The sequence below is a fragment of the Oncorhynchus clarkii genome, chromosome 27 (genome assembly GCF_045791955.1).
Source record: "Oncorhynchus clarkii lewisi isolate Uvic-CL-2024 chromosome 27, UVic_Ocla_1.0, whole genome shotgun sequence".
NCBI lineage: Eukaryota > Metazoa > Chordata > Actinopteri > Salmoniformes > Salmonidae > Oncorhynchus > Oncorhynchus clarkii.
Window position 1 is genome coordinate 12,278,093 of NC_092173.1, and position 24,194 is coordinate 12,302,286.

Sequence of the window (24,194 nt, forward strand, 5' to 3'; positions counted from 1 at the left end):
GATTTACAGGAATAACTACTGTTGGACTAAACTCCCTTTCATACAGTCCCATCTCCTTCGCCTGGATATTACCCACCCACCCAAAGCTTGTGTTCTGCCTTTGCTCATGTTCCCAGCATGCCTGTAAAATCCCTTTCCCAGGATAAGACTCCCCATGTCCCTGTAGGTTGACCCAATAATTCATTGCCAGCGGCGGTCTCCTAATCTGCAATGGCCAATCCCCATCTCCACCTGTAGAGCAGTAACTGGGGAGGTCCGAAACGCCCCTCTACGTATTCTGAGTCCTTGCCCCTGTATGACATCTAGCCTTTCCAATGAGGTACGGGCTGCCGAACCATACGCTATACTGCCATAGTCTATTGCAAATCGGACCAATGCAACATACACGGTCCCACCACTCTCTCAATGTGTTCTGCCCAGATCAGTCTAGAGTCAAAGTATACCCCAAGGAACCTGAAGGTCCCCACTCTCTCCAAGTTTCTCCCATATACCTTCAAACATACCTCATCTCCCACCTTCCTCCTGGTAAAGAACACTGTCTGAGTTTTCTCTACAGAGAACCTGAATCCCTACATTTATGCCCACCACTCTACCTCATCAATTGCTTCCTTTACCTTCCTGACTATGTAAGGCACATTTCTTCCCCTCTTCCATGAGACCCCATCCTCTGCAAATAACGACCTCCCAATATCCCGCCGTACCTGAGGGTAAACATAATTGAGAACAACAGAGGACTAATCATGCTCCCCTGCGGTGTACAGTTATCCACCAGGTAGAGACCCAGGTCTGATAGAGACCCACCATCACCTGAATAGACCTTCCAAACAGGAAATCCTTTATCTAGTTGTACGTTCTTCCTCCTACCCCCCTAATATCAAGCTGATATATATCAATATCAACCCCTCCTTCCACATCATATCATATGCCTTCTCCACATCAAAAAAGACAGCTACAACAAACTCCTTGTTCACCTGAGCCTTCCTGAACACTGCTTCCAAGCAGAGCACTGGGTCTGTAGTTCCCCTACCCGTTCTGAACCCACTCTGATGTGGTGATACTAGCCCCCTGCTCTCCAGGAAGTAAATTAGCCTCTCCGTAATCATGCGTTCCATAATCTCACATACATGTGATGTTAAAGCTATTGGCCGATAGCTTGTTGGCCTCGTTGGGTCCTTCCCTGGCTTCCGGATTTGTACAACTACTGCCTCCTCCCCCACTCTGTTGTATATTAATTTCTTGTAATAATAGGGCTCCTGAGTGGCGCAGCAGTCTAAGGCACTGCGTCTCAGAGCGAGAGGCATCAGTACAGACACCATGGTTTGAATCCAGGCTGTATCACAACCGGACGTGATTGGGAGTCTCATAGGGCGGCGGACAATTGTCCGGGTTTGGCTGGTATAGGCCAACATTGTAAATAAGAATTTGTTCTTAACTGACTTGCCTAATTAAATAAAGGTTAAATGTAAAACAATAAATTAATAAACTTCCTACAAAATGTGACACTTTCACAGTTTTTAAAGAGACAGTAAGCATATCATACAGTTTAAAATCTGTCTCCATAATCTTGAAAATAACTTATCTATACACCTGAAATGTAGGCTATATTATCGGATAAAAATTGGAAATGGAAATAAATGAACGGATAGCAGTTTATGTTTGATAATGATTTACATTAGTGAAAATGCAGATAGTTTGCCTACATCTGCCAAATCCACAAGGAGGCGACAATGTCTACCAAATAAAAAAATACATAAATTATTCCTGGGTTGTCTGGTAGTCTACATCAGTTTATTATGGTTATTATACATGTTCGCTTATTAGAGTCAGTGGCATTATAATTAAGCTACTTAACTGGGTCAGGGACAGGGCAACATAACACCCCCTTAACATGTCAATTCCTTCAAATAGATCCTATGAACATATGAGATCATCTTCTGGCCACATGTTGCCAAATATTAATTATGGAAACAAAATGTGTAATTGTGGTGAAACGGGAATATACGATTTTTAAATAACAATAATGTGTAGGTCTATAAGAACGGAAACAATTTGGACAATTGAAACACTTGGTCCTTAACAATTAAAAAATAGGTGCATGTGTCACTATCCCCTGAATATGCGGGCAGACAAATGGAAACCTTGATGTCGGTTGATGTTAAATTGCAGACAGCTTCCATGGCAAGGGATGCGGGGACTGCCGCCGCGCGCAGTTCCAACCAATCGCTCATTCCCTGCCACTGATGCCCATACCCTGTTTCTGGGCAGAAGAGTTTATCAAAGGAAAACAATCCGTGGTGAGATATGGTACCTCTTTCTCTAACTCGCTTGCTGTTGTGGGGGCGCATAATTCGAGATTACCAATCATAATGCGATGCATTCAGCAGATTCATTCAGCAGAGGTCTTTTTCAGGGGTGTCATGCACCCCAAAAATCTGAGGGGGCACAAAGTACATGAGAATGTCTGGTGGCTGGTCTGCATTCAAACACCTGAAACAGCTTTTTCATGCAATCTAGAGCCGTAATCATTATGCTTAATTCTATGTTAAAAAACATGTATATTTTTTTGCATATCTAAGCATATCTAAGCATACCTCTTGAGCTGCATGTATCCTCCTGACTGGTTGAAACAAAATATGCTACTCTGTATATCTGCTCAAATCTGAGTAAAATATTGAAAGGAATGTGAGTCTTATTCAGTACATTTAGTTATTGCTTGCTTTCACGAAGTCTACCTTGCTACAGACATGCCAGCTAAGATAGTTAGCCAAGCCAGCTACTTTAACTTGGTAGGCTGAAATGGCTTCTTGGTAGCTATTTATGAGGTTGGGAGATTGGGAACCTGTCTAGGCTAGCTAAACCCAATCTTGATCAATTTATGCCCCTACAGGCATGGTGCCTCTGGCCTTTTCTATGGCAGAAACTATGACTCAGGTGCAATATGTTAGAGAGTTGTTTGTCAAGAAAGTGTAGCCTACAAAGAAACCAATGAGTTAATCCCCTAATAACAATATATTAACCATCTTACCCTACATGCACTGATGCACTGAACACCAGGGTGTATGCCAATATTATATTTACATTTTAGTCATTTAGCACAGGGGTTCCCAAACTTTTTCACTCAAGCCCTCCTTCCAGCATTGGGGAACATCCGGAGGCACACGCGCCAGGTCTATTTCTATGGGCACAATAATTGTTCATGACACAAACTGTTCACACCCCTCTTGTTGGAGGAGAGAAAATATTGCAGGTTTAATTAAAGCTTATTTCCTGCAATTCTACACATTTGTCATGGTGTGCAGTGAATATTTTGCACTTTTAAAGTTTCTTGCAATTTTATACATTTTGCCATGTCTAATGTGTATTCATGTGATATTTTGAGTGACTCAAACCTTACAACAAAATCTATGTGCCTAAACACCTAGCTAAAAAGCGTTAGTGGACATGGGATAGTTGATCTGGACATTTCTGAAAAGTTATAAATAGCTCTCTAAGGTCTGCAATGACTGACATGACCAAAGGAAAACTGATGATGCACTACCTAATTTAGAAATTGCACCTTGTGCATTCTACTATTATAACTGTCAAAAGTAAATTGAAAGACGGACTGAGTTCCTTTAAAAAAGGACATTTGGTAACCACTGATTTAGCAGACGCCCTTATCCATAGCTACAATAATTATAAACTCAGCAAAAAAAGAAACGTCCTCTCACTGTCAACTGTGTTTATTTTCAGCAAACTTAACATGTGTAAATATTTGTATGAATATAACAAGATTCAACAACAGACATAAACTGAACAAGTTCCACAGACATGTGACTAACAGAAATTGAATAATGTGTCCCTAAACAAAGGGGGGGTCAAAATCAAAGTATCTGGTGTGGCCACCAGCTACATTAAGTACTGCAGTGCATCTCCTCCTCATGGACTGAACCAGATTTGCCAGTTCTTGCTGTGAGATGTTACCCCACTCTTCCACCAAGGTATCTGCAGGTTCCTGGACATTTCTGGGGAGAATGACCCTAGCCCTCACCCTCCGATCCAACAGGTCCCAGACGTGTTCAATGGGATTGAGATCTGGGCTCTTCGCTGGGCATGGCAGAACACTGACATTCCTGTCTTGCAGGAAATCACTCACAGAACGAGCAGTATGGCTGGTGGCATTGTCATGTTGGGGGGTCATGTCAGGATGAGCCTGCAGGAAGGGTACCACATGAGGGAGGAGGATGTCTTCCCTGTAACGCACAGCATTGAGATTGCCTGCAATGACACCAAGCTCAGTCCGATGATGCTGTGACACACCGCCCCAGACCATGACGAACCCTCCACCTCCAAATCGATCCCGCTCCAGAGTACAGGCCTCGGTGTAACGCTCATTCCTTCGTCGATAAACGCGAATCCGACCATCACCCCGGGTGAGATAAAACCGCGACTCGTCAATGAAGAGCCCTTTTTGCCTGTCCTGTCTAGTCCAGCGACGATGGGCTTGTGCCCATAGGCAACGTTGTTGCCGGTGATGTCTGGTGAGGACCAGCCTTACAACAGGCCTACAAGCCCTCAGTCCAGCCTCTCTCAGCCTATTGCAGACAGCCTGAGCACTGATGGAGGGATTGTGCATTCCTGGTGTAACTCGGGCAGTTGTTGTTGCGATCCTGTACCTGTCCCGCAGGTGTGATGTTCGAATGTACCGATCCTGTACAGGTGTTGTTACAGACATGGTCTGCCACAGCGAGGACGATCAGCAGTCCGTCCTTTCCCCCTGTAGGGCTGTCTTAGGCGTCTCACAGTACGGACATTGCAACTTATTGCCCTGGCCACATCTGCAGTCCTCATGCCTCCTTGCAGCATGCCTAAGGCATGTTCACACAGATGAGCAGGGACCCTGGGCATCTTTCTTTTGGTGTTTTTCAGATTGAGTAGAAAGGCCTCTTTAGTCTCCTAAGTTTTCATAACTGTTTCCTTAATTGCCTACCGTCTGTAAGTTGTTAGTGTCTTAATGACTGTTCCACAGGTACATGTTCATTAATTGTTTATGGTTCATTGAACAAGCATGGGAAACTGTGTTTAAACCCTTTACAATGAAGATATCTGTGAAGTTATTTGGATTTTGTACGAATTATCTTTGAAAAACAGGGTCCTGCAAAGGGACGTTTCTTTTTTTGCTGAGTTTAGTTTGTGCGTTCATCTTAAGATAGCTAGGTGGGACAACCACGTATCTCAGTCATAGTAAGTACATTTTTCCTCAATAATGTAGCTATTAGCAAAACCAGTGCTAAAAAAAGTGAGTTGATCATTTCATCTACTGTGAATTGGAGTTTTGTGAGCGCCCTGTGTGACACACAGAAACAATCCCATTGTTAAGCAAAAAAAACACTGCATGCAAGATTTGTGTATTAATCATTTTATAAGGGCACCATGCAACTTGATCCTGGTATCACTGCGTCAATACTTCAAGAGAGTGAGGAGGAGAGGAATCAGTTACAGGTTTGTATTGACCGATCTGTTGACACAGACAATGACGTTTGGTCGAATTCTGTTACAGACTGTAATATTGTCTGTCCACCCACGATCCAAGACCCTGGACCTGTCACTGGCGAAAGGGTGTCCTATTACTGCTGTGCAATGGCTACCACCTCTCTGAGATCTGTAAACAGAGCAACCCAACAGAGACCTGGTGATGACCTAATTGTTGTGATAGGCAAACAACAGGCCCTTGAGAGTCTCTATATGGAAACCCATGAGTCTATGGAGGGAGGAAAAAGTGTAGTGGTTTGCATTGCTGGGCTGCTGATGCTGAGTATCCAAGAAATAGGGTAATCTTGTTCTACAATAAGCAAAAGGCCTATACAGATGTAGGGTCTTAATTTGATCACTCATTTTTCGGAGAAACTTGTAGTGTACTCAAGGTTTAAAAATGCTCCTGAAGTTTGAAATTTCCACTTTAAAGTGTCAGATTTGATTTGCTCTAATGAACAATGTATCAACCCCTACAAAAATCCACATAATAATTCACATTTCCTGTTGCTGCAGGATATTTTTCTGTGGTAACAAACTGGCTCAAATTATGATCTTACATCTGTATTGTCTGACACATTTTTAGGATAAATTAAAATAGCATACTCATATTTACTATGAGAGAACACATTTATTGATCAATTAGTGGCATAAAATCCAACATTTATGATGAACAAGATGACATTTGAATTTAGTTTCTATTGCTAATCCTGGGTTTCAGCCTTGCTAGCGCATGGGGAAGCAGTCTGTGAATCTCATGTGGATTGCTGAAGATGCGCATTCCTTCACATTGTGTTCCACAGCCTTAAGATAACAAGGCATTGTAGGACTAAAGGAGTCACATGAGGGTATGATGGGAACAGCTGACCCCCCTGGGCCACGAGCCATCTGTCCAGCCAGCCCTGGGTGAAGATGATGAGGTAATGGTTGTTCATGAAGCATCACACCTCTTTATCACTAAAGCCCTATTCAAACAGGAGCATCACTTTACATATTTCATGAATTGTCATACAATGCAACAGGCCCTCAACATAAAGTCATGTCTGGGTTAGCCTACACAAACAGTCATAAAAAAGTCAGTCACTGCTTTTTGTGACATGCATGAGATTTACATTATAGAGGAGGGGTGCAACATTAGAGCACTGTAACGGTCGTCGTCGGTAGAAGAAGGTGAGGACCAAGGTGCAGCGTGATATGTGTCATATTTATTAGATGAACACGGAAATAACAAAATAACAAAGAAAAACGACCGAAAACAGTTCTGGCTGGTGCAGACACAACAGAAAACAGAAAACAGGCTACCTAAATATGGTTCTTAATCAGGGACAACGATTGACAGCTACCTCTGATTGAGAACCATACCAGGCCAAACACAGAAATAGAAAATCATAGACAAACTAACATAGACAACCCACTCAACTCACGCCCTGACCATACTAAAACAAAAGACAAAACAAAGGAACTAAGGTCAGAACGTGACAGTACTCCCCCCCCCCAAAGGTGCGGACTCCGGCCGCAAAACCTGAACCTGTAGGGGAGGGTCTGGGTGGGTGTCTGTCCACGGTGGTGGCTCTGGCGTGGGACGTGGACCCCACTCCACCATAGTCTTTCTCCGCCTCCTTAACCACCTCGGTGGCCTCTTAAAAGCGGCGACCCTCGCCACCGACCTCGGACTGGGGACCCTAGCCACGGGTCCCGAATGGACGGGAGATTCCAGCAGCGCCGGAGTGAAGGACGACTCCGGCAGCGCCGGACAGGCGGGAGACTCCGGCATCGCCGGAGAGAAGGGCGATTCCGGCATCGCCGGCGTGACAGGCGGCTCTGGCAGCTCCTGGCTGACTGACGGCTCTGGCAGCTCCTGGCTGACTGACGGCTCTGGCAGCCCCTGGCTGACTGACGGCTCTGGCAGCTCCTAGCTGACTGACGGCTCTGGCAGCTCCTGGCTGACTGGCGGCTCTGGCAGCTCCTGGCTGACTGGCGGCTCTGGCAGCTCCTGGCGGCTCTGGCGGCTCAGGACAGACTGGCGGCTCTGGCAGCTCAGGACAGACTGGCGGCTCTGTCGGCTCAGGACAGACTGGCGGCTCTGGCGGCTCAGGACAGACTGGCGGCTCTGGCGGATCAGCAAAACACGGTGCCTGCCCGGTCCCTCTCGCTCTCCGGTAAGCACGGGGAGTTGGCTCAGATCTCCTACCTGACTTAGCCACACTCCTTGGTCCTTTTTTGGTGGGTGGTTCTGTAACGGCCGTCGTTGGTGGAAGAAGGCGAGGACCAAGGTGCAGCGTGGTATGTATCCATATTTATTAGATGAACACGGAAATAACTAAATAACAAAGAGAAACGACCGAAAACAGTTCTGGCTGGTGCAGAAACACAACAGACAACAGAAAATACTAAAACAAAAGACAAAACAAAGGAACTAAGGTCAGAACGTGTCAAGCACTTGCTAATTTTGCCAGTGTATATACAATTTTAAAGAGAGAAAATATGTATATATATACTGTATATATATATATTTGTATATTTGATACTCATGAACTATACTGAATTCACACAGAAATGCAGAATAGATTTAGCTGTTTTGTTTCTGATAGGGCCTAACTGAATTTGGTATTTGCTGTCAAGGGGGCCATGGTTTCTTCAACCTTATCCAATAAGATAAGATTTTGATGAAGTTACTGCAGAGACAGACATATGCACCATTTCAATTTTAATTTGGGATGAGAGAGGATGTCATTGGTCCTGTCGATCTTTCTGTTAGCCTACACGTTTCATTTGTTAAGGTGGTTTATGCATCTGTAAAACTTAAACATATACATTTGGTACACACAATATGTACGGGATAATCAATGAGGTGCTATGCGTTCTATGGAAAATAATGAACGAAGGCGTGTTCTGGAGTGGAACTGACCTTCCACGGAGTTGCATTATCTTCAATTTACAGTTTCTATCATTTATGTTCAAATGACACTCTGTGCTAAAGATTTCCTATAAAGAATCAAAGTGTGAATGTGGTACATAAGTAGCTTATTTCTTATTACCTTGTTATAATGTTGTTCAATTGATGGAACACCAGCTTAAATAGTTATGCAAGCCTGTTTATCATGCACTGTCTCCTACACAATAGTGTAGTCCATGGTTGCTACAGTGACCCCATGGTAGGGGTGCTACCTGCTGATGGTTTGCTCAGGTCTCAGGTCTGTCTCTCAGCACCCTGCCATTACATTACGTGTGGAGGCAGCTGTTTACCCCGCGGCATCCCATTGGCCCAAACTGTGCCTGTTTAGCAGCCAATTAAGGCAGCAGCAATGAAAAGTAATTTGTGAAATGGAGGTGGGGGGGGGGGGGGGGGGGGTGGATAATGGATGATGTCATTGTGGCAACGCAAACATTGGCTCGGCTTACAATGTGTGGGGAGACGTGCTGGGGCCTTCTGTTTTGGTTACTACTACCAGACTGATACAAATACACACAAATCACACACACACACACACTCCTCACAGGACTGGCAGACTTGATCTGGTTGCTGTGACATTCAAGCAGGCACCCTGACACCCTCCCACCTAACGGAGAAAGTTTATGACTTCTTCTCAGAACCTGTAACACCTATAATAATAATAATAATTAATGGGATTTATATAGCGCGACCCAAAGACGCATTAAGACACCTGTTACTGCTGGCCCTCCTACAGTGTTTTGACTAGATGGTATACAGTTTATGTCAGAATTTACTTTTCGTAGCAGTTTAGGAGAATTTTCCGCAGCAGGATAGGATAATTAAAGTTGCAGGTTTGGAGAATTCGCTTAAGATTAGGGAAAGGGTTAAGATTAGGGTTAGCTCAAATGGGAAAAGAGGACAACTTTGGATGTCAATTTGACATAAACTGTAACTCGTCTACATGTTGGGTCTACTTGGGGTCAAGATGACCCAATGATGAAGCACAGAACAGAGTGGGCCTGGGGAAAACAACAGGAAGATAACTCAGTACAAAGCAAATGATCTCATTTGCATGCTTGTCACTATCAAAGAGGTGTAAATTACCTATTAAGGAGTGTGTATGTGCAGGTAAACAGACAGGGCAGATAAATGAGCGCATGTGGTTGTGGTGCTATCATGCCCTCATTTGAGTTGCATGGCCTCACTCAAGTTACGTGCCCTCGCTTAACGCATGATGCAGCCTGTAACAGAACACCAATCACATCTACCAGTATGGGCTTCATCAGTGTGGCACCGCACAGCATACAGCAGAATTATATAGGCCTACAATTACATTGTTGACAGCTTGTTGTCACATTTGATTATGAGGTCTCAGTTCCCGAAAAGCATTCCGTGTGCATCACAGTCAAAATGTTCACATTGTGTCTGTATCAGTGGAATAGAGCCCTAGAGCAGGATTCACTCATGTGTGAATACACAATGATTATGACTGACCAAGAAGGGGCAAAATTAATAAATCATTCAGCGTTCAATTAATTACGATGTTTAATTACATGAGATGACCTAAGATCTGTCTGTATTTCATTCCTGGATGTGCATACAGATAATGTCTCAATTAATTTAACGAGGTGTATGGCAATGTGGGGAGAGTTGGGCGACAATCATGTCTATTGTCTTCTGTTCTGGTGGTATGTCTCATGAGTCGTGCAAACTGCCAAGATGTCAAGCAAATTTGCCCATGATGGGATGTTCGCCCGGACATGTACCTGTGAGGGGATTTCCCTTTTGGTGGAAGGGGCATTTCCAATCTGCTATGGGGGGTCTCGAGACAATCTGCAATTTCCATCTGATTAGGCACCACAACAAAACCCTCACAGTGGGCGCCCCGCAGCTGAGCTTTGGGGACAATGGTCGCACAGTCACATGTTTCACATCTGGGGTTAAAGGACAAGACAAGGGGATTTCCAATACTCAGTTTATGGTTCTTTTGACTGCGGGTATAGGCTACAATTACTTGCCAATTATCATACTTAAACGTGTTAAATTAATGCATATATAGGCTATAGAGACATAGGCTATGATATTGAACATGCAATGAAGCCTAGGCTACAAACCCTTAGATCCTGAATCTGCTAAATGTTTCCAAACAAACCAAAACAACCACACAAAAAATTGGCCTTCAATTATATAAATTGTATATTGTGGTGTCATTTGAAAATGACAGAAAGATTACAATTGAATATCTCTAATCCAGTATCAACAAGCAGGTTGAATACCCCCGGATTAGGCGATTTGTCATAACTGGATTTCAGTGTTTGACAAAACATATCCTAATCCCATATTATAATTTGGGCATGTTTTCGTTTATTTGGGGGGGGGGGGGGGGGGGGATTTTATTTAAAACATGAAAGCATTAGCTGCATATGTAACAGTATAAATTTAGACCGTCCCCTCGCCCATACCCGGGCGCGAACCAGGGACCTTCTGCACATATCAACAACTGACACCTACGAAGCGTCGTTACCCATCGCTCCACAAAAGCCGCGGCCCTTGCAGAGCAAGGGGAACTACTACTTCAAGGTCTCAGAGCAAGTGACGTCACTGATTGAAACGCTATTTAGCGCCCACGCTAACTAAGCTAGCCGTTTCACATCTGTTACACATAGGCCTAGTCATCATTTTGCATCATTTTGTGTCTTTAATGTAAGAGGTTACAAATACCATTTTCAATTGCATCATTGCAGTTATCCAAATGGAAAATGGAAAGAAATACATTTTGGGGGTAAATCTTCCCCTAAAACATAGTTTTTCCCCACGCAAAAATAGAAATTTAAATCAGATTAATTGAGAGAAAAAAACATGATGTAAGTAAAACAAACAAGTATATTGTTCCCCTATGTGTGATCATAAAAAGATCTAATCTCGAAAAACAAACATGCAATTGATAAAGAAAAGGTGTTCAATGGGTGACCTCCCCTAACAATGTGACAGGTTATGAGTGTCATTCAACCAACTGTCCAATAGGCCCACTCCACAATTGTTAATGTATGCTTCTGTGTTATTGTACTTTTCAGCCCATGGTTATAACGAGGTTATAACTTATTATGTCATGTATAACGGGTTTTAACATGCAATGCAGAGGCACTTTGAACCCTTGTCATATACAGTCAATTGTCCTCATACCTCATCTCAACTTCACAACACACCAAAAGAGACAAACAATAATTTGATGGTCTGACAAAGGCATGCATTGATAATGATGCTGCTGCTGATTTCAAATCAAATCAATCAAATCAAATCAAATTTTATTTGTCACATACACATGGTTAGCAGATGTTAATGCGAGTGTAGCGAAATGCTTGTGCTTCTAGTTCCGACAATGCAGTAATCAGATTTACTGATATGCTGTTGACAATCCAATGTATGCATAAAACAGGCTAAAATGTATTACAGATTCTTGCACCCATGGGCTCGAGGCACCAGCAACTATACAACCAGACTTTGTTTACCGTTAACACAACAGCTGCAACAGATGTGGTAAACTCACAGGAAAGCAAAAGGGGCGGGAAGGGGGCAGGGTTGGGCAAAAAGGTGTTTTGTTTCTTCCTTTATAGTCTTGTCCGGGGTATTGAAACAGAGCAGCAGCATTTCTCTAGTCGAGGTGCATGTCAGGACATGTTGTCATGCATGGTGGAGAGGGCGTGGCGAAACAGGCAACCGCGGGAGTGAAAGCAAAGTGATACCACTATGAAACAGTCTCCCCTGTAATCAACATTTGGACCATAGCTCCGTGAAAACGGGTTGGATAAGCATCGATTTCCGTGGAATAAAAGAAGACTAGACGGCTTGTATGTGCTGACTGTTTTGACAATCGTAGTAGGAAACGTGGAATGTCACAAACTACAAGTGGACTTTCTTCAACATCTAACGCAAGGACAAGTCGCGAGTCAAACAGCTTGTTGGACACATATTCTGATGTCAACAAGCAATCGACAGTGCCTCAACTACAGACAGATTTACAGTAATCACGAATCATCAGATACATCAAGTAAGTCTTAAAAATGAGCAAATGTTTTGGTGATGCTGCAGGACTTGGCTACAGCACAGCGGATTTTTTTGACAGGCTGCTAACGTTAGCTACCGTATCAAGATAGAGCTGTTATGTATAGCTAGCTATAGCACACTCTTAGACAAAAATATGCTAAAACCTAAAAGGGTTCTTCGGCTGTGGATTTAGCTAGCTGTCAAAATAACTTGACACGTCAAATTAGGATATTATAGCTAGCATGCTACATTGTAATCGTAGTAGTTTCAGAAGATAGTTTTCGACGCAATCTCTGTAGCTATTTCATAATATTTTGAAAATAAATGATTGACGTGGTAGGAGTCAGCGGTACGGATGGGGTTTTCCTGTAAGGTAAAAAGTGTGTTGGTGTGATATTCAAGTGGCATCTTCTTGTTGGTTGCTGCTTTCGCAAAATCCTTTGTGGTGTCTTGCTTTACACACTTGGCGGTCATGAGTTTGATGTGTGAACTTTAGTGGTTGTGTGGAGGAGAGGAACAGATAAGATAACACATGACAGAAGCCCAGTGATGCATTTCCACGTTCAACTTAGAGAAATGGAATTCACCTATTTTTTATTCCATGTTGTGCGTTTTTTCATCTTCAATTACATGACAGTAACAGGCAGTATTTCAACAAGTTTAGACCGAGGCAGACCCGTGTTGCGTGGAACTGTTTCTCCTGCGCGTCACAATCCACCTTCAATGTTTTTTTCCCCATACTTCATAATTTCCGTGTGAAACGTTGTATGTATTTTGAGTCGGATAGGAATGATACGATTTGCGTGTTGCAACGTAAATACATGTATTAGTTGAGCAAAAAATGATATCAAGCCTTGCAATTGTGACAAGCGGACAAACATGTTTGTGTGTGTTACCACTGACAGAGTTTGGCGCGCGCTGTAGTGTGAAGGAGCGCGTGTCAATCGGCTGCTGGATTTGTTTATAAACAACCGTCGCGCTCACGAGGGCGTAGTGGCTGCCATCTAGCGGACACATAACGCACATGGGTAGGTAGGTCCAACTGTCCGTCGAGGAGGGAGGGGAAAAAACGATGTTTTGAGAGGTAGCCCACCCTTGGGTCACTGTTTGAAAACGTACATATTTATATATATATATATTCCATCACACAGTTGAGGGGGGAACTTTCCCATCCAATGCCACTGCACTGGCGTGCGAGCATGATGTCCTTTGATGCTAGTATTTCCTCATAGCAGTAAGCTATTCAGAGCTACCATTTGTAATCCTATTCTAACATGACCATGGTTTCTGCCTCAGTGGCTTACCATTTAGGCCTATGCCTAAGAACTGTGTATTAGCAGCAACACACACTACATGAAACATCACAGTATCCAGCAACTAGTAGTAATAACCTACCTGTGCTTGCTCTTGTGGGGGTGTCCAGTGGATGGATACTGGGGGGTGGGGAGGCTTCTCTCTGTGGCTGGGGGGGCAGAGAGCCCTGCCTGGGCTGGGTGTCCATGTTGGGGAGCAGTTGGCAGGACTGGTGGTATGCAGCCTGGAGAGGGTTGTTGCTGCCACCAGGCCAGGTGTCTGGCCGCTGGACCTCCATATATATATATGCTAAGGCAATTTATATTTCTTGTGGAACTAGGTATTTTAAGCTTATACCTTTAAACACAATTTAATGTAAAATGTTGCATGATATATGGTTCTGAGAAATTTCCAGCGCTGCATTATGAATGACCCTAGCACCGAAACCCCTATGGCATAGTTGTTCCTAACGTGGTGTCATACCCAATGATGTATATAAACCCTGGGTTGCTGATCCTATGTATTGGTCATTGAGAGGCTTTGAAGACACCGGTCGGCCATATTGGCCCTCCATCAGTAGCGGTGCATGAGTAAAAATCACTGGTGAAACCAAGTCAGAAAAAAAGCCATAATTTATTCAAACCTATGTGTTGTGATAATTGCGTTGTTTGCTCTATAACAATGTCATACTCTTTATGACCAGACAGAATCAGATAGATGGCCAACACATACAGAGACAGAGGGGCGCTGTTTCACTTGCTCGAATGCTTTCTCTGGTGAGATACAGTCAGCCTCTTGCGGATTGAAGGAAAATTATGAAGACAGAGATATGTTTTTATCTTTTTTCTTTGGACATTTTTGGGTGAAGCTTGCCTTCCTTTGGCATCTGTGAATACACACCACAGTCCGTAGGAATGAATGGAATTCTACAGTATTTCAATTAACTGCATCAAGAACAAAAGTACATCTATTTAAGTATTTTTTGTTGTAGTAGAGTCAGTAACATTAGTAATCTCGAAAAAAAAAAATATATATATATTATTTTTTTTGTTTTTATATTTAGCCCACTTAATATAATTTAAAGTATGCATTAAGGTGTATGTAATATAATACATGTGGCAAAAAACTAATGTAGACATTAATAAATGCATTTCTATATCTTCCAAAATATATTATTACAACGATGTGGGAGTGCCAAGATGAAGACATGGTGGCTTTAATACAGCGCACCCTATCAGTCATCTAGTGTATATATAAATCACTGGTATTACCTCCAGTCACAGCAATCAGCCCAGCTGGTAATACACTCATGTCCCCAGTGACCGGTTCGTACGTAAACATACTCTTATCAGGCTGCAAAGGCGTCGGTTTCCTCAACTCCATTTAATATGAGGGCTGCCGAACCCCCCCCCCCCCCCCCTGTCTTAATAAAACACAATTTTCCACTACCATGCTAGGGTGGCTAGCCACTTCTGGACATTGTGTACAACAGGGGTAAAAACAGACAGGTGCAACCTGATTGGCTGAACGCTGTACACAACACATTTGCCATAGGAGTGTATTGCTGGCTACGCTATTTAAGTTGGGAGGCAAAAGACAAGACGATGTATACTTTGGCAAACCTTGGGGCTAGAATGACCATTTAGAATGTTGATGCCTTATCTTACAGCTTAATGCCTTTACACACAGACATTCACCGCTCATAGTAACCAGGTGTCAACGGTTTGTAAAAGGGGCAATCAGTCAATGTCTATTACAATTTTGTTATGCATTTGTAAACATCAACAGACTGCACCTGGTATGGCCCGCCCCCAGACGGAGAGTGGAGTGGACCACCATGGCCGGGGCAGACAACACAGCTGCCGCATGGAGGTCCAGCGGCCAGACACCTGGCCTGGTGGCAGCAACAACCCTCTCCAGGCTGCATACCACCAGTCCTGCCAACTGCTCCCCAACATGGACACCCAGCCCAGGCAGGGCTCTCTGCCCCCCCAGCCACAGAGAGAAGCCTCCCCACCCCCCAGTACCCATCCACTGGACACCCCCACAAGAGCAAGCACAGGTAGGTTATTACTACTAGTTGCTGGATACTGTGATGTTTCATGTAGTGTGTTTTGCTGCTAATACACAGTTCTTAGGCATAGGCCTAAATGGTAAGCCACTGAGGCAGAAACCATGGTCATGTTAGAATAGGATTACAAGTGGTAGCTGTGAATAGCTTACTGCTATGAGGAAATACTAGCATCAAAGGACACCATGCTCGCACGCCAGTGCAGTGGCATTGGATGGGAAAGTTCCCCCTTCAACTGTGTGATGGAATGTGTGAGTCGATCGAAAAGGAAAGTAGATGAAATAGAGATGCATTTTGCATATGAAGCAATAGACTTCAATGTGATTGTTATTGTACTTGTACGACTCATTGATGCTTGTACATCTAAGTGAAGTTCCTCACCTGTTAATTTTCCACCAAGTACATCACCTTAGGATGTAAATCCAAGCAGTGCAGAAAATGCGCCCTTTAAGCATCCTCCCTTATATAGCCTTAACCTATTGATGCTTTACCTAGATTGCCATTAGTATGACCTAAGAAGCTTGCCCTTGGAACCCAGATAGAAAGCTCTCAACCGAATGTTACACATTTGCTGCTGTTTTATGCACTTCCTTTGATCTGCTGTGTCCATGCTTGTGAAAGAGTAAACAAACCTAAACAATTGAGATGGAAACCAATGAAGGGAGGCAGTCAGAGTATTGCATCTGGAATAGGAGCTTCACATCCATTGACAGGAGTGGAAAGTTTAGCCTATGTTTTAACGGACACAAGCTACAGTATGTGGGGTATTGTCACGGTAATTTATTGCAATGGTAAGTGTGGATTAGGCTATTTCTCTGAATCTTGTCAGAGAAGAGTTCAGGGTTGTACTGGTGTGGTATTGGTGTGCATGTGAGGATTTTAGGGCTGGAGGCTTTGGGCTACGGAGCTACTTAGGGGGCGAGGGAAGCATTTTGAGCACGTGGCTTTGCAACTGAAAGGAATAGTTTGGAATAGTATCTCTCTCTGGTACTCTCTCTTTCTGCCTGTAAGTCAAATGCTGTGGCATGTCGAGACTTGTCTCCTGCTCACAGCTTCCCATAGAGTGAGCAGTCTGTTCCCCTCCTTGGTTAGAGGCATAACCTACCCTCTCTCTCCCCGTTTCCTTCTATTAGACCCGCCGCTGTTTCTACTCAACCATTTCTGTTTCCTCTGTAATCCCTCTTTCAGCCGCTCCCCTTCCTTGTGTTTCCCACCTTTGCGCTCTCTGGCTCTCACTGCCTCTTCCCCAGTCCCCGGGCAGACTGGTCCCACCCCGCCCCCCAGCCCGTCCACCCTATCCCAGCCTAGCCCCTGAATCTGTCCACCAATGGCTTGATTCCATCTCTGGGAGCACCATCTTATAGTTACCCTGGCAACAAGCCAGAGTTCCTCTGTTCTCTCTCTCTCTCTGTCTCAGAAAATACTAATGACAGCGACTCAAATCCCACTTCTGCCAGGAGCCTTGCTTCCTGTGGAGCTCTCTGTCAGGCTCTGTTCGCTCTCTTTCTCTCTGTCTGTCTGTCTCTCTCCTCTCGCTGTCTAGTCACCTGCATCTTAAGGATCAGAAAATACTCATGACAGCGACACAAATCCCGCTTTAGCCAGGAGCCTTGCTTCCTGTGGAGCTCTGTGTCAGGGTTGTGAACAAACACAGTTGGGTTTGGGAGGAAATTGGACGGAACCCGTTCATAGGATGAGTTTTTTCCCTCCACTTAATTTGAAGTGTCTTTGAATCTTGACACAGCGACACAGTTTGTATAAGGTCACTAAAGCATTTCATTGTACTGTGTACACCCATGTATACTGTGCATATGACAAATAAACTTGACTTGACTTGAATTGAATTAAATGTATTTTCTCGATGACGGTCGGCAGTGATGCGCACAGTACTTTCAGTGTCGTCGGTTTGCGTTGCAGTAATCAGAGGGTAATAAAATTGCATTTTTTACCTCTATGCAAATAAGCTTTATCCTATTCTGAATCTATACAGAGTAGACAGGAGCTCCTCCTTCTAACAAACACCGTAGTACACAAACACAAGTATTCTAGACTTATTAAGCAGATTAGGAGATTACATTCTAATTTTGAAGGGGAAAATACAGGGCTGACGGTGGCAACCCCCAAGATTTAAAAAACTCTTCAAGACTAGTCTGAACAGTCTGACAGGGGTGGGGGGGTTGCATTGTTAGTTTGACTTTCAAAAGAGGGGTGCTTTGGGGGCAGGGGAGGGGGGGTACATGTTTACCCAGTAAACAATGGGTCTGTGTTGCTAAGCAGCCTAGCCACCATTAAGACTGTAGTCTATATGGTTTAGACCAGAGGACATGCTTGTTTCTAGACACCTAAGACTCTTATGGAGCCAGAGAAGTGAGGACGGGGGGGTGGAGATTGCATTTTGGGGTGACGGAGCGGATGTTTTGGATCATATTCTTGTTACTAGACAAACAACAATATACAGGAGACATGTTTTATGTGCCAGCAGACTATCCACAATCTGCCTCCTACCGAAACTTGACCTGATTCAGCCTGGTCTGCACTGCCTTTGATATAGTCTAGTTGATATTGTGTTTCAGAGATGTTCGTGGTGGGCTATGGAGGTCCAGCTGTCTGCCAGAGGCAGTAATGGCACGCGTGTTGTTCTTTCTCCCCAGACCCAGACAGAGAGCTCCAGGACACCACAGCCAGGGATCCCCTGCCTGACCTGCTGCCCCAGAGAGAGTGTTCTCCCCAGGCTTCTCCCCAGCACAGAGCCCCTGGAGTAGCGGACCCGTGGTTGGACAACGAGGTGGTGGAAAGAGTGGCCAACCAGCTCAAGAGAATCGGCGACGACTTGAATGCTACGATCCTCCAGAGAATGGTAAGGACGAATGACCACACGAATGATCTGTTTATGAGATGGTGTATTGTTTGGTGAGTTCTGATAAATGTGTAGTTGTTTTCAATTTAAATGTGCATGTGTAAGTCGGTGTGTGTGTGTCAGTGGTGTAAATAGATCAATCTGATATCCATGAGCTGGGAGTGTTGTGACTGAAGTTCAGTTTCCAGTTGCCCCTCCCCCCCTGCCCCTCCCCCCTCCCCCCTCCCCCTGCTGGGCTGTATTGCGTGAGGAGCCAGTCAGTGAGGCAGCCGCAGGAGTAAACACAGGGTAATCTCTTCCCCCCCCGGCACCCGGCAACCTGCCTCCCCCTCTGCAGACAAACACAGCTGACCTCACCCTACTCCAGCGCTCACTCACATGCCTCTGCCGAGCCGAACATTCCCTTTCTGCGTGACGCAGACAGCTCGCACACACACACACACACATATTAAACTGTCAGGTTTATTCCAGTATAATAAAGCCCTTGGTCTGTGGATCAGGTTGGTAATGTTTTGTTTGCCCTGGTTAAACTGGCTCTTGCCCTGCTGTCTGGTAACAGTGGAAGGACAGGGGATTTTGGGAAATGTTGTTTACAGGCAGGCTAGCTAAAAGGACTTCCTTAGCGCAAGTAACAACAAAAGGCCTGCTTAGGAGGGGGTGGGGGTCGGGGAGGGGTGACTAAACCACAGGGACGTGAGGGTCATAGTCCACTATAAACACTCACACACACACTCACTCACCACCATTCTACTGTTTCTCTTGTTCAGGGCTTTTTTTCCCTGTATCTTGTGTTGTGACCTCTCCTACTGTGCCCCTCTTTCTCTGTGTGGTCAGTGATTCTCTATCTTCTCTTACCCCGTGTCCTCCTCTACTCTGTTTTTCTCTCTTCCCACCTCTCAACCTCTCCTCTCTTTCTCCCCCATCTCTCTCTGAGTCTGAGCAGTATCTCTCCTCTCTTTCTCCCTCCCTCTCTCTGAGTCTGAGCTGTAACTCTCCTCTCTTTCTCCCTCCCTCTCTCTGAGTCTGAGCTGTAACTCTCCTCTCTTTCTCCCCCCCCTCTCTCTGAGTCTGAGCTGTAACTCTCCTCTCTTTTTCCCCCATCTCTCTCTGAGTCTGAGTCTGAGCTGTATCTCTCCTCTCTTTCTCCCTCCCTCTCTCTCTGAGTCTGAGTCTGAGTTGTAACTCTCCTCTCTTTCTCCCCCATCTCTCTCTGACTCTGAGCTGTAACTCTCCTCTCTTTCTCCCCCATCTCTCTCTGAGTCTGAGCTGTAACTCTCCTCTCTTTCTCCCCAATCTCTCTCTGAGTCTGAGCTGTAACTCTCCTCTCTTTAGCCCCCATCTCTCTCTGAGTCTGAGCTGTAACTCTCCTCTCTTTCTCCCCCATCTCTCTCTGAGTCTGAGCTGTATCTCTCCTCTCTTTCTCCCCCCTCTCTCTGAGTCAAAGCTGTAACTCTCCCCTCTTTCTCCCTCCCTCTCTCTCTGAGTCTGAGTTGTAACTCTCCTCTCTTTCTCCCCCATCTCTCTCTGAGTCTGAGCTGTAACTCTCCTCTCTTTCTCCCCCATCTCTCTCTGAGTCTGAGCTGTATCTCTCCTCTCTTTCTCCCCCATCTCTCTATGAGTCTGAGCTGTAACTCTCCTCTCTTTCTCCCCCATCTCTCTCTGAGTCTGAGCTGTATCTCTCCTCTCTTTCTCCCCCATCTCTCTATGAGTCTGAGCTGTAACTCTCCTCTCTTTCTCCCCCATCTCTCTCTGAGTCTGAGCTGTATCTCTCCTCTCTTTCTCCCCCCCTCTCTCTGAGTCAAAGCTGTAACTCTCCCCTCTTTCTCCCTCCCTCTCTCTGAGTCTGAGCTGTAACTCTCCTCTATTTCTCTGTGTATTTTAAGCTCTCTGCTAGCATCTCTCTGTCTGTCAGTGTCTGGTTTTCATTAATTCTCTCTGTCTGTCAGTGTCTGGTTTTCATTAATTCTCTCTGTCTGTCAGTGTCTGGTTTTCATTACTATTCTCTGTCTGTCAGTGTCTGGTTTTCACTACTTCTCTCTGTCTCTTTCCCACATTCACACACACTCTCTCGTCTTCTCTTTTTCACCTCTCTCTCTCCTACTAAAGAGCGGGGTTATTTTTAGCGAGTGACTCAAAGCTGCTGTTGACGGGCGATGTGTCGCCTCTCCTGGCTCTGTTTTGCAGACAGTGTCTTTCTGAGACTGCCTAACTCCACCCAGGTGCACCGTATACACACAGACAGACACACCCACACAGATAGACTCGCACGCGATAACATCTCAGCTGTTCCAGCAAGTCGATATTAAAGCCATTAAAAAGTATGGGATCTAGAAAGTAATAAACTGTGTAATAGTGGTTGCACATAGCCACAACATCCTATCATTATGATATAGGCTTTCTCTTAAAGCAGGGGACAGTGGATGCTATCCTATGGCTTTTCTAAACTCATTTTTTGGTGAAATTGCGGATGTTTGTAAAGACCCAAGCTATTCTAAATATATCTTGAGAGCTAAGTCAATTCAGTGTTAGGTCACTTATGTCTGTGTGGTGATACACTACAATCATCAACAATGTAACCTCTATCCCTTATTTACTGTCTCAGAGTCAGACTCTTCATTATATCCATGGTTTGCCAAGGTCACTTTGTCCACAAATGTTCATTTGAACAAGCGTCAAGACTGAAAGGCCACAATTATTTTGGGGCTGAGGACTAATTTCCCCTCTCTCTCTCTCTCTCTCGCTCTCTCTCAGGGTGGCATCCCCCAACGGCAGGACTGGAGAGGCCTATGTCTAGGAGTCCTCAACTTCCTCTCGGATACCCTCAGCATTCTGTACCGACTGAGATAGTCTGATCCTAGGGATTGGACACGCCGGAGCTCCCTACTGGACCAATCACAGACTGCTTCAGAATGGACTCAGTCCGCTGGATCGGACGAACCCCTTTTGTTTAGTCTCTTTTGTACATCTTGTGTGTATATATATATATATATATATATATTTTTTTTTTTTCAATCTCTCTTTGGGACAGCTCCTGATGAAGCATTCTGACCCAGGTTGGTCTCCCAGACCGTGGGCTTGTGTGTGTTCCTGTCCTTTCTTGTAAACTGTGAAGCACACTGATGTGTGGTGTGGTGGCGACGTGAGGGCTTTACCTGGTGGAGAGGCTATGGCTCTTGTATGTGTGTGTACAACTTCTTCCAATTAAGGTCATGGTACAGTAGAATGAGCAATTCAACTGCTCGACAGCATGGCTTGATGCGGGTACTGAGGGGCCTGTGTAGAATCCCCTGTAAGTCACACTATGGTTAATACGAATCAGTTTATATCGCTGGATGAGCCAAGCTTACTGCTGGGATAAGTTATAGCAATATACTATATGGGATCTGCTGTAGAGGTCGGCCTATAGTTTCAGACAGGACCAACTTGACTTGGTAAACAGAGCCAGTACACTCTTAGTAAAAACGGTTCCAAAAGGGTTATCCGGCTGTCCCCATAGGAGAACCCTATGGGCACAGCCGAAGAACCCTTTTAGGTTCTAGATAGCACCTTTTTTTCCTAAGAGTGTAGTGGTGTATATAAATTGATATGTATGCTACTCTTCCCTTCAAATCTGAATACATTTCATTGACCTCTCTGTGCCTTTCTATCGCTCCCATCACCAGGACAATCAGTGGTTGGTGTGTGGGACCCTGGATGGAGCAGTGGTTGATACACACACACACACACACACACACACACACACACACACACACACACACACACACACACACACACACACACACACACACACACACTGAACACTATATGAGCCAGTTACCAGACCATCACTTCTATTGGGGGCTCTGAGTTGAGCTGTAACACTGTCGGACAATCCCTCTATTATTACCAGTGTTAAATTGTTTGTATATATTTGTTTTGGGAGATGGTGGTTTGGTTTGGAGTTGGATAGGAGGAGCCAGTAACAAGCCATCGTGAAGACCTGTTATCATTGGATAAGATTCAATTAGCTTTAAACGTACTTAAATTGTAAGTTCTCTGTTTGTGTTTGAAATCTGCCACGTGTGCAGTTGTTTTTGTCTTTGGATCAACAGTTGGAAGCAGTTAGTGTATTTAAATCCAGTGGATTTGAGATGGTATTTCTGGTTAAAACATGACTTGGATGTTTATCTTTTCATGATTACTAAATGATAATCAAATTGCCCCTCAATTGTATAATACATGTATTAGTATTGTAGTTTGGGAGAAGAAACCGAAGACCTTTGTTTATTTTGACGTTAAACACGTTTTGTAGCATTTTGTTTCGTTTTCAAAAATACAATTTGTATTTACTTTTTCTGTGTGAAATAAGTTTTTTTTTATTTTAATTCCTAATAAAAAATGAATTCTAAATCTATCTGAAAGCCAAGAACCCATAAAATGAGGATTGAATAAGCTTAAAGATAAATATCTGACAATAGACTGGAATAACTTGACCAGTCAGTTCATCCCCAGTTACACAAAGGGCGAACCGTCAACCGTGTTAGAGCATTGATATTTGTCTTTGCCAAGGCATTCCATTAAAAAGTTTCCATAGTCAGTTTGTACACAACGTTTTATCTCAAAGCGTCCAGGAAATCAGGGCTTTTAAGAAACACCAACCATTTTTTGTGAACCAACAACTGTCCCTATCAATTCAAAGCATTACAAAGAGGAACAACATGTGTCCAAATGTCTAGAAAGAGGTCACAACAACAAGCAATGTAGTGGTTGAAATCAGTTGAGAACGTTTGCATGTCAAGTGGGAGAAACTGAGCCTTCACTGAAGCCTACAGTTTTAACCTTGAACCCAAGAGGTTAACACAGTCCCAACTTGCCATGTAAACCTGAAACAGACGTTCTGATGGATACAACTGTGATCATCCTATTTTCTGTGTTGCCATACTGTATCACTTATAAGGCCTTAACATTACTGCAGTCTATGCTTTGTTTTCAGTTCAGGTTATTTATTTTTTTGAGCCCCTTTTTGCAATGTCATTACACCTTTAAGCAAAGAACCTGTGAGAATAACCAAGCACCTTTTTTTCTGTGGGAAACTGGGCGTCCCCTATAGCGTTCGGAGCACGTGTTGTTCATTTCCTGTGACAGCCTCATGACATCCTGTGGTGTGTGCCGTGGCGTGGTTCACTTCCTGTGGCGACTATGTGACTTCTTGTGGTTCCATTCTCCAATGTACTCTCTCACAGAGGGATGGCACTGCTGTAAAGTAGCACCACATTTTTTGTGGGAATCTCATTCTCAGTTTCATGCAGTGTAAATTTGCTGTTTTTGACTTTTTTTTTTTTTACTGAACTTTCTACATTAAATTTTTGTACAGATTTGTTTCCTTATTAACAATAAAGATATGAAATCTATTTACTTGTTTTGGCTTGTATTCTTTTGTAAGATTATCAGATTTATTAAAGGCCCAGTGCAGTCAAAAATGTGTTTTTTCTCACTATGAGGTT

General features: G+C 44.1%; 1 protein-coding gene across 2 annotated transcripts; it reads left to right on the plus strand.

Moving 5' to 3' along the window:
- The first annotated feature begins 12,201 nt into the window (after nt 1-12,201).
- LOC139385508 (uncharacterized) lies at nt 12,202-24,101 on the plus strand. Of its 2 annotated transcripts, XM_071130630.1 has the most exons (4): nt 12,202-12,494; nt 15,572-15,845; nt 18,506-18,711; nt 21,463-24,101. In XM_071130630.1, the coding sequence occupies exons 2-4, from the start codon at nt 15,584-15,586 to the stop codon at nt 21,556-21,558; spliced, it is 564 nt and encodes a 187-aa protein (XP_070986731.1). In that variant the 5' UTR covers nt 12,202-12,494; nt 15,572-15,583; the 3' UTR covers nt 21,559-24,101. The 2 variants fall into 2 exon arrangements, with proteins under 2 accessions (XP_070986731.1, XP_070986730.1); XM_071130629.1 differs by lacking the exon at nt 12,202-12,494 and having other exon boundaries at nt 15,426-15,845.
- The last annotated feature ends 93 nt before the right edge of the window (nt 24,102-24,194 follow it).